A 19,930-nucleotide genomic window follows, 5' to 3' on the forward strand; every position below is an offset into this window, starting at 1 on the left:
CGTTTGAAAAGAAGATGGCCACGGGACCTTCTAATTTAAATTAATGTTTGAAGTACCACCAATGGGTTGTTTATTTCCAAGATTTTCAAGTGTATATGAAACATACAACATATTTACTTATTGTATTATTTTGTACAGTTGTAAATTACATTAAATAAATAAATAAATATAAAATTTCCCCTTTCTTATCACATAGATCACTTCCCCAATGATCATAGTGAGCATTTGCATCCCCACCTATAATTATGGGATGTTGAAAACTATTGAAATCATTTTCCCAATTATCTTTTTGTCTCTTTATTTCTCGGCTTTGCGTAAAATGATAAAACATTTAATTCGTAATTTTTGTGTATCGATATGCTTGCAGCAACTGAATCAATGTTAGAGATTCTACGAAAATTGAATATTTGTTTAAGTGGTATTTTGATTTAATTAAAATCAGCATACCTCCATAACCGTCTTTTCTATCAGATGTAATGATATTATAACCTGGGAAATTGGTATATTTACCCAGTTTAAACCAAGTATCCGAGATTGAGGCGATATCGATTTTTTCTGAAAATAAAAAGTATTCTAGACTATTTTTGTTTGATATACCAGATCTGGCATTTCATTGTAATAATTTTAATGGCTCAATAATATTTTAGTTATTAATATGTTAATATTTATATCTTTAAGTATTGTATTTTACCAAACTCTAATAGAATTTGTCATAATTCTTTAATATTAATTCTTGTCTGCTTGATTATATTGCTATAGATAAATTTTAGGTTCTGTCCCTTATCATATTTTTATATTGTCGTCAGTTATTTTATCATCCTTAGATTCTAAAACGGCATTCACTACAGCGAGAAGTGCACCCATTAATATATTTATTTTATCTTCTTTTTTTAAAGTAGTAACTTTATCTGTATATATTTTATTTTTATACGGATTGTCTGTACCAACCACGTTGTGGGCAACAAAGGAACCGAAAAATGTTAAATAATATTTTCCCTTAACTCCGCATTTTTATCGTCTTTTTGGGGACTCAAAACCCTCTGCCTTTTTTAGGACCATAATTTTATTTCTAACGTAGTTTTTTTGAATTGTTCACCGAATTATTGTTAGATTGTTCTAATGTTGGAAAGGGTTAAGGCTTATTTTGTAATATTACGAAGCTATAAGTCTTAATCTCTATTTTGGCTTTAGCCTCATTATAAGAAACATTATAGTAACTTATTTGCTCTTCGATGTTTAGCTGCTTAGAGAATTTGGAGGAAATTTCTTTAGCCAGAGAGGAGTGATTACCAGGACAATTCATGCATTTTAATAGTGAAATTGTGGGCATTTTTTGGTTTCATGCTTTTCAGTACCGTATTACGATACTTTTGCATTGGGAAGTATTATGACCGTACCGTAAACAAGTCTGACATTGCATAACAGATTGGATGTATGAGTGAACTTCCCACCTCACATGGTGTATCGTAATGTATCAAGGCATAAGTTGACATCTGAACGTAATTGATACTGATCTAGTAGGTTTAAACTCAACAGTATTGTTTTCTTTATTAATAATTCTTTTTTTAAAACGTCTTACATTAATAATTTTTAAATTAAGTATTTCCGATTCTGTTAATTCTAAGTCGACATCCCTAATAACTACTTTTTTTTCTAAAGTAAAATTAGGTATGTAAATGCTAATTTTTATTTTATTTTACATTACTAAAGCATTTTCTTGTTCTTTTTGTCATGTTTTTACTTTAACTCGGTTTCTATCTATTTTATTAATACTTAAAATATTATTGTATATTTCAGGGCACGATTTATGTAGTCATTTCCCGATTGAGATTGGTGTAAACGTCCAATTCCTGCTCCTTCTATGGAGTTACTTTCAACAAATATAAAGTAAGATCCTAAATCTGATCGTTCGTAAAACCTTTCTGTTTTAATATTGTTTTTCTCTAAGTTTGTATTTATTTTGCTCGAATTAAGTTTGGGATCACTGTTTATTTCTTCAATCAATCTATCTGCATTATGTTCTTTTACATCAATTATTTGATCATGATTTCTTTCTATATCTGGAGGGACTTTCTTCCTCCCATCACTAGTAACTGACATTTAAACAAGAGAAAAAATCAATAAATAAATTTCTATATAACTTACACATTAAATAGTAAGATAAAACAAAACCAAATAAAACTAAAAATATTAATTCCCATTTCTTATATAATAAACTAAATCTCTTACTTATAGAATAAGAAAAAAATTTTAAACTTAAATAAAAATCAAGATAAGATTTTTATTTAAGTTTAACATTTTTTGTTTAATAGCTCGAGCAGAATTAATAGGGAGATCTTAGGGAAAATGTGGGGATATAAAGGGGCGGGGATTACATTAAACAGATTAGGAAAGAAACGGAGAAATTAGGAATCTCAAGTTGAGACTGCATCAATAGAAATGAATATAGGAAAAAATTAGGGAAGATAAGAGTCCTTTTTGGGTGCTAAAGAGGTGAGAAATGGTAAAGTATGGAGCGCGGAAGAAAGAAGAGTACACTCTAAAAGAATGGAGACGAGGTGGGAAGAAAGGAAAGGAGGGGAATATTGGGAAGATATGATATTCGCGAGGACTATAAGGCCATTTCGTGTCTAAAAAAATAAAAACTTATCTGTTTATCCTATTGATGCAGCTATACACAATAGAACCTCACAGCACGGCTGTTGACACTGCACTGAAAGAACTACTTCAATATGAAAAAATTGTGATGATATATTTTACTCAAAGGAATTATTACTCTCAAAATAGCCTAAAAATGCTATTTGATAATATGTGAAACAGTGACCTAGTTCGTACTCGAATACTTATATTCCATTGTTGAAAAATTAAACTCGTGATTTAATTTTTCATTTTATCTAATAGCGTTTATCAGCTGTTCCGTGCATTGTAAACTCTTTCGGTAAAATGTTGTACTACAATTTTTTTAGTGTCTCTAACCTCTAATATTTCAACACTTTGGGCTTTCAAATTCTGTTATGAGTGACACCCCTCTTTTCCATCCTCCATGGGGATGTCATTTTTTTTTTTATTCAATCATTAATTATTAATCATTAGTAATAGTCATTTATTAAATAAAATACGATTTTTCAGCAAAACATTGTAATTTTTAAAAGTTATTCTTCTAAAATCGGCCAGCCCTTTTTTAAACGTTACTTTATCATCCCGTGTGTGGTATGTTTTGATTCTAAAACATAAAGCTTATAATATTCACTATTTAATTTGTGTCTAAGGGTTCAATATTTTGGATTATTTTTATCTTTTCAAGAAAGAAACTCTATTACATCTTACTTCTTCATTTAAGTATTATCAGTAAGAAGTAATGAGGATTTTAATTTGAAAAAAAAAATAATGCAAAAACGTTATGACAAATGATACCTTACTCGATTTAATTTAACCAAATTATTTTATAAATATCCCACCTCAATTCGATCCCTCCCCTAGAATTATTAATAAGAAGTTAAAATTTATTTATTTTATGTTAAAATTATTAGTAAAAAATTATTATTGTCGGTTATCTTGTCTATTTTTTCATTTCACTGTAATGATAATTTTTACCACTAATGACTACTTAGATGTTATTGCCTCGTACAAACTTGTACTAAATGTGGACCCTTAGTTTTAAATAAACATTTCGACTATCAACTTCAAAAAATGATTGTCCGAGAAGTAATGGAGCATACAACGTGATCATTGAATGGTATTATGACAAATTGATGTTTCTTATTATACTAGTCATCATCAGTTGACCAAGGTTTCTCACTTCACGGTGATGGCACCCACAATTCATTACTTTACTCAAATACTATCCCATGGAATACATCTCATGTCAAACTAACATAATATGTTAGTTTGACATGAGATGTATTATGCTCACATGTTTTCGATGAGCACGAATGCTCCTTGTTTCTTTGCCTCTTGGACGATAAGCACAAATTTTATATTTTGCTTAAAAAATAAAACTACATCTTGTAACTCCTTATTCATGTATTGACTTTGGGTTTTCGTTCATCATTTGTTTTGGGAATCAATTTTCAGCTTTTCTTTTCAGTTTTTAAAATTTTAAATGTTTAAGTAAAATGGCTAATTTAGGTGCACTAAAATGTTTTCAGTAATACATTTTAGTGCACCTAAATTAGCTATTTTACTTAAACATTTAAAATTTTAAAAACTGTCATTTAATACATCGGTTAAGTTGGCCGTTGATATTTAATTCGTTTCAATTAATGACGAGTATTATATCAAGTTAAATTATCTACTCAAAAATTAAGATGTTTTTTTGACCAACCAGAAATCTACAATTTATTCACAACATATTTTTTTCAATATTTCAAAATATTTTTTTTATTTGCGTTACAGTTCAACATTTTTATAAAAATTTAACTTACACATGAAATGTAATATAATCATTATAAACATGAAATGTTCTCCCTTTATGATTTTCAATACTTATTTTACAAAATTTGATCCATTGACTTTTGATACAATAGTCCTGAAATGTCATTTAGTAAGTTAAAAAAAACATTGAAAAATTTAAATCTATACCACCTTATGCAATCTATATTTGATTTCTAATAGTAAGAAAACATCGTGTATCTACTCGTCACTCACCGCACTAAATGCCCAACAAGCTCCACAGTCACCTTGATCCTTAACTCCAGTAACAGCGCCTTTATCCCTCCAGTCTACAGCATCTGGTAGGTCTCCTTTAAAATTGTTTTCAGGGATGGTCAAGTTCTGCTCAGACAACATATTCCTTAAATTCAGCTTGTTCATCATTTCGCCAAATTCGGACACGGTCTATTAAAGAATAAATACAAGTTAAAATAAAAAGAGAAACACGGTATCTATTCTAAAATAAAATAAGACTTATTCAGTATAAAATAATATACCAAGTCACCGAATCGATTTATCTTTAAGAAAAAACTAACGAGCCCTTTCTGATACTGCTCATTGTGTTCTTCAATCTTTTGCTTGTTTTCACGAAATATTTTCATTCGAGCATTTTCCTCGGTCACGGATTCGTAAGACTTCCCATGGATTATCTGAAATAAAATGTCAATTAATGCAAGATCCGTACTATAAATTAACCCTAAATACATTTTTTTTAACTAAGCAAAAAATTGATGTGGCAAGGATAGTCTATCTATTTTTAATTCGTTACGTCCTTGTAATAAATCAGGATGTAGACCCTTATCGATGTTTTCCTTGAATAGTGACGTATCTGACAGTAAGAAGTCTTTGTTTATTTCGTCTTTTTTTGGTATTTCACAGATTGTACCGTAAACTTGAGTTAATTTGTAACATTTGTTGTAACTTCAGGAAAGTCTGTAGAACGACTTTAGTAAAGAAAGTAAACCCAGTCTATGGCAATATATTTGAAAAATGTCCAATTATAATTGTCATCGAGACAAATATGGATTAAAATATTCAGATAAATGGCATTCAAAATTTATACGAGAACTACCAATGCAATAGATAAATAAAATCAGAAATTCTGACCTACCAAAAGCCAATTAAAAAAAGGGTTCTTAGCAATCACGGCTTAGTCGTAAAGTTTTCTCAATGAAATAAAAAAAAATTGTGCAAGCAAGCATTAAGACGTTACGAAAGTGGCTACGCGTGCTTATATGCTTATACATGAGCATTTGTAGCTAGGTTTCTGTAGAAGAAACTCTGGGAAGGTTTTTATCTAGAATTCAAAGTTTGTCCCAGCGTTTGTTGTGAGGACGTGATAGCTCAGCACTTTGGGGCGATGGTCCCAAAGTTCAAACTGTGGGTTCGAACCCCCAACTAGGTAGTAATTATTTAGTTCTCGGCGACCCCAAGAAACGAAACATGACATTCTTACATTCCCAACCAGACCCCGCATTGTTAGGAGGTCTCGAGGAATCAAAGGAAGACTTAAACCTTAAAAAATTGTCAGAACAAAAATGCTATTTTGGAAAACCCACAGGGTGTTTCTTCTAAGGTTAGCAGGTTGCAAATGCGAAAACTTTAAGGAAAATGTTGATTGGAAAATAATGTTTATTTCGTGGGGAATTTTATTAAATCCAATTCTCTATCGATTTCGTTTCACTTTTCCAATTGCTAATATTTATTTTGTATTTTTCTAATCTCGATTAGAAATGTTGCTATAGGCCTGTCCTTGGGTTTAGTACTTGATAAAGAATTACTTTTTCTAGACCAACGATTGTATAGAGGTTGATAAGAAAGAATTAATAATTACGTGATAGCCAAAATAGAATACTAGCCCGGAATATACGAGCTATTCCCCTCTTATTCCTTTCAAAATAATATAAAATTCATTATGATATAAATCTTTATGACATGGTTCGAAATACTTGCCTTGAAGGATTCCCATTCCTCCTTGTGACTTAATGCTTTGCAGGAAACAACCAAGAGAAGAGCCCAGAAGACGTACATCGTACCTAGAAATTAATGACGTAAATTATCGTTAGTTAAATAAATATAGCACTAAAACTAGCTTAACATTTTTTTCATAGGATGTTTATCAACCTATATTATTTTCACCTTTATATTTATTTAATATTTTTACTAGATTTTTTATATTATTATTGAAGACTAGAGAAGTATTACTAGTAATCTTTTAATGATTACTGGAACTCATTGATTGATAATTAATATATTTTTCTATTTCAACACCGAAGATATGGAAGGAATGTGTTCAGATAGAAAGCAAAAAATATTTTTCTACAAAATACATTAGTACCGCACCAATTTTACGTTTTTGAAACCAAGAAACAAATTTAGTCGTGTTCATCCGGAGTCAAATCCATATTAGAGCATAAAACTTTGTAATGATGATTTCCAAGAATTGTATGGGTTCGTAAATAATTTTATGGGTCCCCATCAAATCCTAACCAGTTTTCGCTTCCACATTCCCAGACTTATTTTTTTTTTTTTTTTAAACACACCTATCAAAAACGACTTGAGCCATTTGGTACAAAGTTAAAGAAAAGTTGTCAGTTGTGTCCCCAAGAGGAGGTCGGTGAGCGATGTTTTCCTTTATCTTTGATGTGCACTCAGCTTGAGTCGGTGCTCTCTGAACTTAGGTATTTCCTATCACACCCGACATGACGAAGGTTATCGACATAGCTTGGTGAAGGTGTCTTCCAGATTTCGAAGGAGTGACACATCAGTCGGTACCGTTCGTTTGATCTGTGAAACAATAGTGCCTTGTGTCAATCTTAACAGCGGTTCCTGGAATTTGAGTGTTGACAAGGAGTACCTATTTTTTTTTCTTCAAATTAACTGGATTTCCTTGATTATTTATATAACTATCATTTATTTTATTATTTTGTTTTTGTTGCATATGGCGACACCCTTACAACCTAAACCGCCTGACATGACGCGGGACATGTTTATATTAAAAGATGCATGGTCCAAAAAAAGTATATTGTTATGCGCTTAGATTCGGACAATAAAATTTTTAACAATTCCAGCCCGTTTAGTCTATGTCGGTTCATAAAAAGTTACTATCCTCTAGTAAATGTAAAAATTTTATAAAACGGTACTATATTATTAATGATGAGTAATGAAAAAGATTTTGTCAATTTGAGTAATATCAACACGTTCCAAAATATTCCAATATTATTTGAACTACATAAAACATTGAATTTTTCACGTGGAGCTGCTGAATTGTACAAAGGATGAATTGGTTTCAGAAATTCAAAATCAGAATATTGTTAATGTTTAAAGGATTTATAAAAAATAAATAATGAAAAGAAAGCTACACCTTTACTGATTTTAACTTTCAAGAAGTTTATCCTTCCAGAAAAATTAATCTTAGATTTTCTGTCCATTAGAATCAGACCTTATGAGCCGAAACCTCTTCTTTGTTATTCCTGTTATAAGTGCAGACATACTAGTAAAAATTGCCAAATAAAGAACTGTGGAAGAAGATACACACAGTAGTGAAACTTGTAATAATCCCCCCAGATGCTTAAACTGCCACGATAATCATCCAGCTTATAGTAGTAAATGTTCAGTATATGAAAGGGAAAAGAAAATTGAAATAATCCGAGTACACGATAAAGTGTCATATCGTCAAGCGGAATCAATTATTAAAAAACAAGAGACATATGGTAGGATCAGAACTCACGCGGGTGCTTTGTCGGCTCCTCTGCTTCCATCGCCACAAGAAAAATCTATAACTGGGGCTCTGTTAGAGCAGGTAGCTAAGTTGGCCAATACTGTCGAAATTTTATGTAAAATAAGTACCTTAGAATCCAACTTAGTAAACAGTAACACAGATGACAACATTAATTGTAGTGACGAATCACTAGTAACTCTACCAAACAATAGTGAACAACTTGGAAATAAAACTAATTTTGCCAACCTCCAGAAAGTAACAAATGAAAACAAAATTCATTCCAGAGTTGCATCAAGTTTAACTAATTTAGAAAATAATTTAAATAAAAACAGGCCGGTGTCTCAAAAAAAAAGTAGGCAATAAAAATTAACTGTCTATTCTGCCTGTACTTATTGCCATTGCATATTTTTTCTAATAATTACAATTTCATCAATATGCCCAATAATATATTCTTTCTTTATCTTTATCATATGTTTTTCAGCATCATAATTCTTCTAATGATGGACTTTTTCGTTTCTATATTTCTGGTAATGGTAATTTGTTATTTATCTGTATAGCTGTCAACCGTTATATTTTATTTTCACTAGTATTATATGGTTTGTAATTTTAACTCTAACACAAATAGCTTTATACGAAGCTGTCTTGGCTCCTTTTCTTCGGCAGGTGGTATAGATAGAATGTTTTATTTTTTTTTAAATATTTATTTATTGCTATTTACAACTGTACATTATAATACATTTAGTAAATCTGATCTCTGGTAAATTGGAATGTTACAGGCGTGTATAGAAACTACCCATTGGTAGCACTCTAATGACTTTTTACATTAGCTGGTCTTGTTGACATCAATGTTTTATTTAAAATTAATATAATACAATGGAAGTTAAATGGTTTATTTTTATCGTAGAAATCAATTAAACTACTTACTGAATTATTATAATTTCTCTGTAGCTTGCTTACAAGAAATAAATTTAAAACCTAATGATATGTTTGAATTTCAGGTATATGCTATAAGAGGAAAGATTATACAGATGGTCGCATTGCTTGTGGTGTGGTGTGTATTGTGGAAGGGAATATTCCTTTTAATGACTTAGATATTTCCTCTAATTTTTAAGCAGTAGCTGTAAGAAATTTATCACAACCTCGCTCGTTCACAATATGCTCTCTATACCTTCTTTCTGGCCGATTATTCACAGTTCAAAAATTGAAGGACTTCTAACAATCATTGCCCCCACCAGTAATTCTCGCTGGGCATTATAATTCTCATAATTTAATTTGATGATAGGTGCCCAGAGGACCTATATATGTTACCTCAACTGAGAGCCTCAGTGAAAACTTTCCACTTGGCAGATAGACGATAAATGTTACCTGAACTGAGAGCCTCAGTGAAAGACTTCCCTCTTGCCAGGTATAATATGCGCTGGGAAAATTATTTTTGGGTTGGAATGATTACAGAAATATATTTGAAGTCTATATTTAACAAAGAAATTGCATGCATTAAACAGAACGAAAATATAATGAATATATACATATAGACAAAAGAATTATAAAAAATAGAAATCGAAAGAATTATAAAACAAATTAATCTTATTCATTAATAAAACGGAAAATGACTTAATACTTAACAAACACAAACTAATTTTATAACAAAAAAACAAAAGAAAAATGTCTTCAATGTGCCTTGAGCAAATGTTTATATTTCTCACCAGATGACAGCTGAGAGTTCTGGAAGCAGGCAGAATTGAGTCCCCTGTGTGAGAGAAGTGGCTTGGCCAAAAGTCTACCACGGTCTTACCATGGAGCCTGCGAAGCTGCGGGGAAAACTAAAACAATGCCGTCGTAGCTAACAATCGCAGACTGCCTTTCCTTTACCGTCAAAAGATCGCACTACTTTTGTTTACAATCATATGTTTACTTTTAGTAAACAAATGCCTAATAGTTTAAGTAAATCTATTTCACAAATTAACTAATCTAATAAAAATTATAGCATTTTTAATTTAATGTTGCTTCAACATACCGCCTACCAAAATTTTGTTGAGGACACAAATTTTAAAACTCTGAATGATACTGACTGATAGGAGTCAAAGGTACTATCAAATCTATAGGCCTTGTTGATGTTCTAGGAATCCTTGGTCCACTTCCTTCTTTGTTGCAATTGGTTGAGGTATTCCATGCGCCAACGCGCCCAAAACAGCTGAACCTTTTGTTGAATCCGTTTCCAGCGTTAGAGAGTGCTGATTTTAGATGGGAGGTTCTCTTCTGGCAGTGCGACGACTGGTCTACCAATCAGAAAATGTCCAGAAGTAAGACGATCAATGTTGTCAGGTTCGGACTATTGAGGAACCAAAGGTCTTGAGTTTAAAATGCTCTCGATTTGACTAAATAATGTTGTAAGTTCCTCAAAGGTCATTGGCGATTCTCTTGTATAATATTGACTTGCAAGATTTCTCGTTGGTTTTCCACAATCCACAGAAATGCGGGGCAGAGGGTGGATTGAAAGACCATTTTATTTCTTTGGGAACGCCGTAACGTATAATGTCCCCTTGGGTCTCGTTCGAACGCATGTGCAAGATGAGCTTTCTATTGGCAGCGCCCACGAAGTTGGTCCCACAGTCTGAGTACATGTGAACGGGATTTCCTCTTCTCGCTATGAATCGCTCAAAACCCGCGAGGAAGGTGTCAGTTGAGAACTTCGAGACTAGTTCCAAATGAACAGCCTTGGTAACCAGGCATATAAACAAACAAAGATATGACCTGCCAATTTGGGCCTTGCACCTTAAAGTTTCCTGATGATGGACGGTCCTGCGAAATAAACTCCGACATGGGCGATTACTTCTCCTTCTTCAAGGCGGAATGCCGGTAAATTGCCCATAATAGGAGCTTGAGGTGAGTGCATGCTTTGTAACATTTCAGGCAAGTGAAGACTCTTTGACGAATCAGTCTTCTGGCTCCAATGATCCAATATCGATCATACAACATAGTCTTGAGTGCAGTGGACGAAAGATGCAAGTAAGCTACATGGTAGTGATCAATACTGATTTTAGTTAAATGGCAATCTGCCGGAAGTAAATGTGGATGTTTGGCATCATACGATATTTGAGCAAAGTGTAGGCGACCCTGATACAACCCTCTCAGTCGATGAACGGTTGAAGTGGTCGTAATGGTTTGGAGTCAATTAGTCGATTTGAAGCGCTTCTGAGCAAGCTTCAATAATGTTCTTCCAGCAAGCCTGTATTCCGTTACTGTAATTGGACCTTCTCTTCTAGGTTTGTGATTTGAAGCGTCTACGATGCGTATGTAAGCAGTAACTCGCGCTAATTTTAAATATAGATTGAATCTCTCTGTCCAGTCGAGGATGTTTGATTCTATCATGATGTTCAGAGTAGAACTTTGTTTTCTTCAATCTCAGGGAGAGTTCTGTGATGGTTTAAGATTGGAGTAGACCAACTAATTTCTGGTGATAAGAGAAACGTGAATCCACTCCACCATAATGAATGTATTGAACTTTGGGACCTGATGAAATGTACGTTTAAAAATTGGCTACCGGTATTGGCTCCTTTGTTGTTTTCATATATCCCTTAATATCTATATAAGTTATGAGGAACTTTACCGTAAACAACACTATTATTTCCCTGACTGCTGGTTATACCTCCATCAGCCACCTGGTAATGTGTTGGAGCCCCACATTAAAAATTCTGTGGTTTATTGGGCGTTGAGCTTCCCTCGTCCAAATTTAATTCTAATGGCCTCCATTCTACTCGTATAAAATTTATCAGATCCTTATACTTAGAGAATTCTTTAAAGAAATGTTTTTTTCTCAAAACTTCTTCGGGTTTCAGGATCCAGACACCTCCAATACTAAGCAAAATAATATAAAGCCATCGGCATCTGGGATTTTTATTTTTTGAAATGAGTCCATACTGTGATGAATAAATGCTTTAAGTTTGCAGCAGATGGCCGATATTTAAAGGGGATGAATTCTAAAACGGTTTTCAGATAATTGTTGGCTAACCTTCTTTTGTCATATGTTGTGTTCAAAAGCTTCCAAGCTGGCTCGTAATTAACTTCTTGCAGTTCAATTCCCTTTATGAGAGGAAGTGGTTGACCCTTTAGAAATGAGGCTAAAAATTAAAGAAATTTCAATGCCAGAATTGATGTCTCTTCATGTATCAAATACCAATATGTGTCCCGGAACAATGGCCAGTCCGTTTGTTTCCCATCGAAAGAAGGTAAATTAATTTGAGGTAGCCTAGCTCGTACAGTACGAGATTCATTGAGAACTGAACTTTGAAGACTAAAATTAGCTCCTTGAGGAGTGGGGTTCATGTGCATTTCGTAAAAAGCATAGGCTTCGTAATAGTCCCGCTCCACATTTTTCTGTAAATTTAAATCAGCTTCGACAGGGAAAATATGAGTTACCTTCCACATAACTGTAAGTTCTATGATTTTATACCATGTGGAATTAAATAGATCAAAATAGGGTTTTAATTCTGTAATAATTAACATTTTGTTGCTTCAACAAGAGGGGTAAATTAGTCGAGTCTTTCATAGATAATTGTAATTTAAATACTATAAATAATGGAATACATCAAACGCACCTCTGCTAAACCTGGAAAACTTTCAGCAATATATCTTACTATTACTAGCCGTTGTAACAAGCCACGACTCAATGGTTCATCACTTTAGATGATACACATGGCAGTGACCATTTCCCCATCATTATTAAAACACTTAATAAATGCCTCTCCTTCAGCAGACTTAACAGATGGCTCATTAAAAAATCTGATTGGCTCCAATATCAAGCGGTGGCTAAACTTGCGGATATACATCTTTCCGATACTGACCCTGAGCGCTTAATTCTACAATTAAGTACTACATTACTTGAAGCTGCCCAAACCGCGATCCCATACATTTCCTCATTTACTAATTTAAATACTACTCGCCCCCCTGTACCGTGGTGGTCAGATTAATGTGAAAAATCAATTAATAATAGAAAGAGGGAACTTAAAAAATTTCTTCCTCCGAAAAACTAGATTCAGTCTTATAAAGCGGCCAGAAAACATGCAAGGTATGTGATTAAAAATAGTAAAAAATTATCATGGTAGAATTGCCTAAGCAAGGTTAACTGTAACACACCACGAGTTGTTTTCTGGCAGACATTTAGAAAAATTATGGGTTATGGCCACTTACCTCAAATAAGTCTGAAAATTCGCGACCTCTATGAAACTGACCCTGTAATCTTAGCAAACACACTAGCAAAATATTTCTGTGGTACCTCATCAACTGTAAATTACTTTACACACTTCCTTGACATAAAGCAAGATATCGAATCAATACCACTCGTTATCACTAATGATCCACTAAACCTGTCCTTTTCTATGGACGAATTTCAAGCCGCTTTGAACTCCGGAAAAGAGTCCTCACCAGGTCCGGATAAGATCTACATTTCTATGATAAACAAAAACTCAGTTTCTCTAATAAATCTACGATTTAAAAGATATTGAATAAAATATGTCTGTGTTTTTTTAGTTTTCCGAAAAAATGGAAGACAGCGAACACGATTCCTATTTTGAAACAATAAAAGATGTTAATAGTTTCAGACCGATCACACTAACCTCGTATATCTGTAATTTGATGGAAAAACATATTTTTAATAGACTGACTTGTTACTTGGAAGCTAAAAGTGCACTGCCAACATGGCAGAGCGGGTTCAGGAAAGGGAGAAGTACTAGAGACAACTTGGTTCGGTTACAGTTCGCTATCCCTGAAGCCTTTGATAATAAAAGAAAAGTTTTAGCAGTATTTCTTGATATAGAAAATGCTTTTGATTGGACCTGGAGAAGATTTATAATTGACACTCTAGTTAATATCGGAATCAATGGTCATATTCTTGCCTTCATAAATAATTTTTTACTTAACAGAAGCTTTAGAGTCAGAATTTCATCTAATAAAACAGTTACTAATTTTTTTTTTTTTTTTTTGCAAAATACAGCCGAATGTAATGCCATTACTGATCATTAACAATTTACCAGTTACTATCGCTCACATTGTCAAGTATCTCGGATTAATTTTCGATAAAACGCTCAGTTGGATCCCGCATATAAAGTAATTAAAAGCTAGTTGCCTCCGCTCCCTAAATCTTTTGAAAATGGTCGGTAGCACCAGCTCGGGTGCGGATCGAACAAGTATGCTGACCCTATACAGAACGCTAGTGAGATCAAAGTTGGATTACGGTTGCAATCCCTACTACTAATGATCGGTTACCACCCTTAAAATGCGAGACTCTGTACATAATGCTGGGCTTAGAATAGCTACGGGTGCTTTCCGCTCCTGCCTTATCAATGGTCTATAAGTCGATACTGGCGCTCGCCTGCGAAACAAAAACTTGATATCATTTACTTTGTTAATATCATCTCAGCAATAAACCATCCATCCTATGAATGAGTTGTTTCCAAATAGACCTAATCTAAACCAGCAGCATATCGATTTAACAAAGACAACACCGTTTACAGTCAGGGTTTCCGTTTTACTGCTCAGCTTAAACATAGAAATACCTACTTTGCAAAAGAGTGTAATTCCATCATCTTAGGCTTGGGAACTTTCTTCCTATAAACTTTGTTTTTTTCCTTTCAAGACTACATAAAAACAACATTCCACTGTATCGATATAAATATTAGTTTCTTTGAATGCATCTTAGACTAGGTGTGACTATTCTCTTTATCTTAAATATGGAGCTATACAGCTGAAATGGTTGCAATCAACAAAAGCTTAAATGTTTTTTACCCTACAAACAAAAACTGGTCATCTGTACAGACTCTTTGTCTGTCCTACTTAGCTTAAGAAATATTTTTTCAACTAACCCACTGAAGCAAAACATATATTATTCATTATAGTCCGCCAACAGAAATGGTATTTCAGTGTTTTTTGCCTGGGTCTCTGGACACTGCGGAATAGCGGGGCGATAGGGAAGCAAAAAGTGGCGATTCTGAAATTCCATTTCGCAAAGTGCCTGTCAATGATTTCATTGCCCTCATTAAGCCGAAGATTAAATTGGAATGGAGACAAATGTGGGAAAATGTTTCCAATAACAAATTAAGGGAAATTAGAATGGACGTCTCCCCTTGGATATCATCATCTAAAAATGTGCGCAAAGTTGTGATTTTGACGGGCCTTCGTATAGGTTGCGTATGACCTGACCCACGGTTATCTTTGGCCTACAATCCTTCACCGGTATGTCTAACTTTCGGAACAGAAATTACAGTTTAACCCATTTTGACTGAATGCCGAGCATATAACTCCCCATATCTTTATATGATGTACCAAATGATTTCCATTCCATCTTGCAGGATAACAAACATACCATAGATAGACTTTTTGAGTTTCTACATCATTCCAAACTCTACCATAAAATTTAACCAAATTTTACCTCAGGTCCCCATATTGTAATAGTTATTCATTCCAATAAAATCCGCAATGAATCCGGACTCTTTCCGGGATCAAGAAACGAGTTAATAAGAAAGTTTAAATATAATATTTTTTTCAACACACCCATTAATAATAGAGTTGAAGCAGTATTTGAAAACTTTTAACAACATCGATGGCAGGGTCTTGATTTTATGGCCGCCTGGTCATTGTGGGATCACCGGGAATGAAAAGGCAGACACGCAGCTAGTCTAGCCTCTAGTCTCTAGCCTAAAGGCAGGTCAAGTGGAACGTCCAACCAGATAGTTTAATCTGCTACTGAGAGTAGATATGGTATTAGCCCGTAATTGTAATTGTAAATTTGTAACTTTCTCACTTTGTAATTGTAACTTCGTGATCATGTCAATTGTAATCTACTACTTTGTAAATCCATTGTGAATGGCCGTAATGGTCAAAACGTTTTAATAAATAAATATTAAAAAATAAGGGAATTTGGAAATCAGAATACAAAAATAGTATTTCATTTAAGTTATTAACGACCTTTCTGCTTGTCTGACTTTTCTTTATTTTCACAGAAGCTTTATAATTTAACCAATGGTTTTATTTTTACGAATAATTCTTTATTTATAGTGTCTCCCATTACATGAATTGAAAAATTATTCTTACGTTTCCTCTTAGAAATGAATATGACATGACAAACTGTGCTCCCAGTCAAAAGGTCAATCATTAATCAAATCTGTCAAGACTATACCTTGAATTGCCTCTTCTGGCATGATCTTAATATGATTAAAATTTCGATAAGACTATTTTCATGCATTATTTGAACGCGAATGATAAATCTAAAAGGAAAATTAATTCTTAACATTTCCTTATTCTGTGTTAGATTCTGAGATAAATTCAGGCTATGAAAGAAAAAGTGGCCTAAACCACAAAATCTTAGAATCTCCAATATTTATTTATTTCACACTACGGAAGTTAACAAAAATATGTTTCCAATTTATACAGAAAATGAAAAACCATTACATCCTCTGAATGAAAAATTTTCACACGTATTTTACCTTTTAGAGATCAAGGATTGAATTTGGTTGTGTCTCATTTGTTAAATTTGTGTTCAGGGATACTCAATCGAAACATTAATCCAATTTTTATGAAATTGTCAGGGGTCTAATTGGTCTTGTCAAATTTTATTCTCTATCTTTTACATTTTTATTTATATTATATTATACATTCGCTTCTGTTAATAATAACCCATTAATTGTATCCCAAAATCTCCAATCCCATATCACAGCCCCCGAAGATTGGTGTCGTAATTGGAGGATTAAGATAAATTCCAACAAATCCCATCAAATCACTTTTACCCTTCGTTGTAAACCTACTGACTGCCCTACAGTTTCATTTAATGATGTTACTTTTACCCCTGTCGAACATATCCGCTACCTTGGACTACATTTGGACAAGCGATTAACCTGGAATGGAAGCGATAATCCTCCCCACCAGACTGAAAAGACAGGAAACTGCACGTCGATTACGACTATTACAGCACTTACTAGACAGACGGTCTAAACTTCCAACACATTACAAAGACTGATCTACATGACTGTAATAAGGCCAATCTGGCCATATGGAGTTGAGCTTTGGGGCTCCACAAAACCTTCGAATTCCTCTCGTATTCAATCCTTACAATCCAAAATCCTTCGTAAAATCCTCAATGCTCCTTACTTTGTCATAAATAAAATCATACATAAAGACCTTAACGTTCCCTATGTAACCTATCTAGCCCGAACCAGATATCACTTCTTCCATTATAAACTCTCTAACCACTCAAACCCCCTAGTTTCTAATCTGGCATCCTCTTCCATTCCTGACAATCCTCCGAGGCGCCTGAAAAGTAGATGGCCACGAGACCAGCTAATGTAAAATGTCATTAGAGTGCTACCAATGGGTAGTTTCTCTACACGCCTGTAACACTCCAATTTTACTTAGATCAGATTTACTAAATGTATTATAATGTACAGTTGTAAATAGCTATAAATGAATATTAAAAAACAAAAAAAAATTCACTTCATCATGCGCATAAGTATTTCTCTCGCATGTTTCAAACACGACACCTTTGGAATATTTTATAGGTACTTGAACAAGAAATCAAATATACTAAAAAATAAAAACTATTCTTAAAGCTTGAAATAAAATTATATTCCTAGTACATATATAATAGGACATGTGAATTATATATACACAATATTTCTATTGTATTATTTCCCTACGCGGTAGAATTGGTCAGGTACACATAGGGTTCTATTACTTTTTTATCAAGAATTAAGCTCACTTTATTGGGGTTAAATGTCTTTGCAAACCTAATGCCACCTAAACAAAGGTTGAAGCACTCGACCTATCCAAATAATTCTGTTTTTAATAGAAATGAAATAAAAATATGGTCTAAAAAGTGTCATTTGTATCAAGAAAGTCGATGATTTGAAAGTTGAAAATGGGACGTGTGAATGATATTAAAAAATCGAGAATAACCCAAATTTTTCATTTATCTAGATGCATCAAAATCTTGGGCGGTCTCCTATTGTGCCAGAATGATAGAAGTCCTTTGATTCCTGTTTAAGGCCACAATGACAACCTATTTTTTTGAGAAAACCATTCAAGAAAATTAGATTCGATCTAGAAACAAGTTTTTTATATGAATAAAGAAGCCATGTATTAAATATAGTATTTTATATGCATTTTCAAACTATTTTTCTTACCCAATACAGGAAAGTACAATTCTGCATGTATTGGCTCTACTTGTTTACTGTTGATTGATAAATAACAAGAGATTTAAGAACAATTAATTGAATTTTCTACAATTATTTATCATGCTAACCCACAATCTATTTCTTTCCTTTTATTGTATGTAATGTACCTGGCTCAAAATGAATAAACCTAATAATAGTAAGAAATAAAAGCATAGGATAATTTTCTGACATTGATGGTGCGGTGTAGAAAAAGTTGAAAATGGAGATAGACGGGAGATCAGGAAAGACAAGAAAGAGGTGAGCACATGTTTTATTAAGTTACATTTAAACCGAACTGTTTCGAGTAACATTGTTATTCAAATGTTAACATTTTAGTTATAGGCATTTCAGCCCCCTATAGTTCACTGCGATCAAAAGTAAAGTTGTTTTTATGTCTACAGTTTACAGCAGTTAACAGATAAATGTTATTAACATTTCTTTAAGAATCAGTGAAAGCAAAATACATTGTCATTGTATAAGGAATAATTTCATAAATAAATTTTATTGAATTAATTTTAAAAAAAATTATCCTTTTTTTTAATTTGCTTTTTATCTTATTCCCTGTTAAAGGAGAATTTTTCCCCTTGGTGTATTTATGATTACAATGTTTCGTTCTTCCTTCTTTTATTTTTTTATTCTTTTATTTTGTACAATTTTTGTTATTAATTTTCTCGTATCTATTATTTTATTCGATATTAGCCCATTGTGCATTTTATACATATTTATTTTTGTAGTTATTATTTAAACTTAAATTTACGCTGCCTATTTAATGTAGTTGTATATAAAACTATAATATATTTTAGATCATCTTATTTTACAATATTATTTTGTTTTTTGTATCTTGTTTTTAGCCTTCATGAAGCCCTACGAGGTGAGATGAAAACTTGGTGCATAATAAATTGTTTTTATAATACCTAATAGCTGTTTAACCTATCGCGTTGAACAGCCCTGCATAGTGAGATGAAACGTCGGACATTAAATAATTATAAACAATTTGTTCTTTTTTGAGCGCAACCCTGACCTTCTTATTATTAAGTTTTTATAATAATATTGAAGCTATTATTTTTACCACCACTTGGACCAATCTTACTCCATTAATAACATATGGTCAATTGATAATATTCTAATCTAAATTCCATTTTTAAACTCCTTTTTTTCCCTCTGAAAGCTAATTTCTATAAATCATTGAGGTATGAGGTTTAAAATGGACACATCGCCTTTTTATTTGTAGTAAAATAACAAAATACTGAATCCATAAATAATTTTAAAAAATCACTAATCAACAGATATTTAACTAAATTATATTTATATGCGTAATACTTACATAAATTTAAACCAGGCCAACAATAAACTCTCTTCACTTATATAAAACTGTAGACACACTAAATGGTATCTCGATTGTAACGTTGACTGCGAATGATCAACTGCGGAGTCCGGCAGATACTGTAGTTCTTAAATACTCTAAAATGTGATTTAGTCAACAAGGTCATCGCTCCTAAGTAATAAATACATTGTGTAAATACTTTAGTATAGGCTAATCTTATCTATCTCTCTCTATAAACGTATATATATAAATGTA

General features: G+C 32.8%; 1 protein-coding gene across 1 annotated transcript in view; it reads right to left on the reverse strand.

Moving 5' to 3' along the window:
• Positions 1-19,892, reverse strand: part of LOC106679805 (cathepsin L) — a gene marked incomplete at its 3' end in the record, with an annotated part of 31,586 nt that extends 11,694 nt beyond the window's left edge. The window contains 4 exon segments of the mRNA XM_067048722.1: positions 4,648-4,836; positions 4,929-5,081; positions 6,385-6,467; positions 19,676-19,892. Of these exon segments, the coding sequence (XP_066904823.1) occupies positions 4,648-4,836; positions 4,929-5,081; positions 6,385-6,462 (420 nt within the window).
• Positions 19,893-19,930: the final 38 nt, after the last annotated feature.

Source organism: Halyomorpha halys, unplaced genomic scaffold (assembly GCF_000696795.3).
Source record: "Halyomorpha halys isolate HHAL.00 unplaced genomic scaffold, Hhal_1.1 Scaffold221.1, whole genome shotgun sequence".
Lineage (NCBI taxonomy): Eukaryota > Metazoa > Arthropoda > Insecta > Hemiptera > Pentatomidae > Halyomorpha > Halyomorpha halys.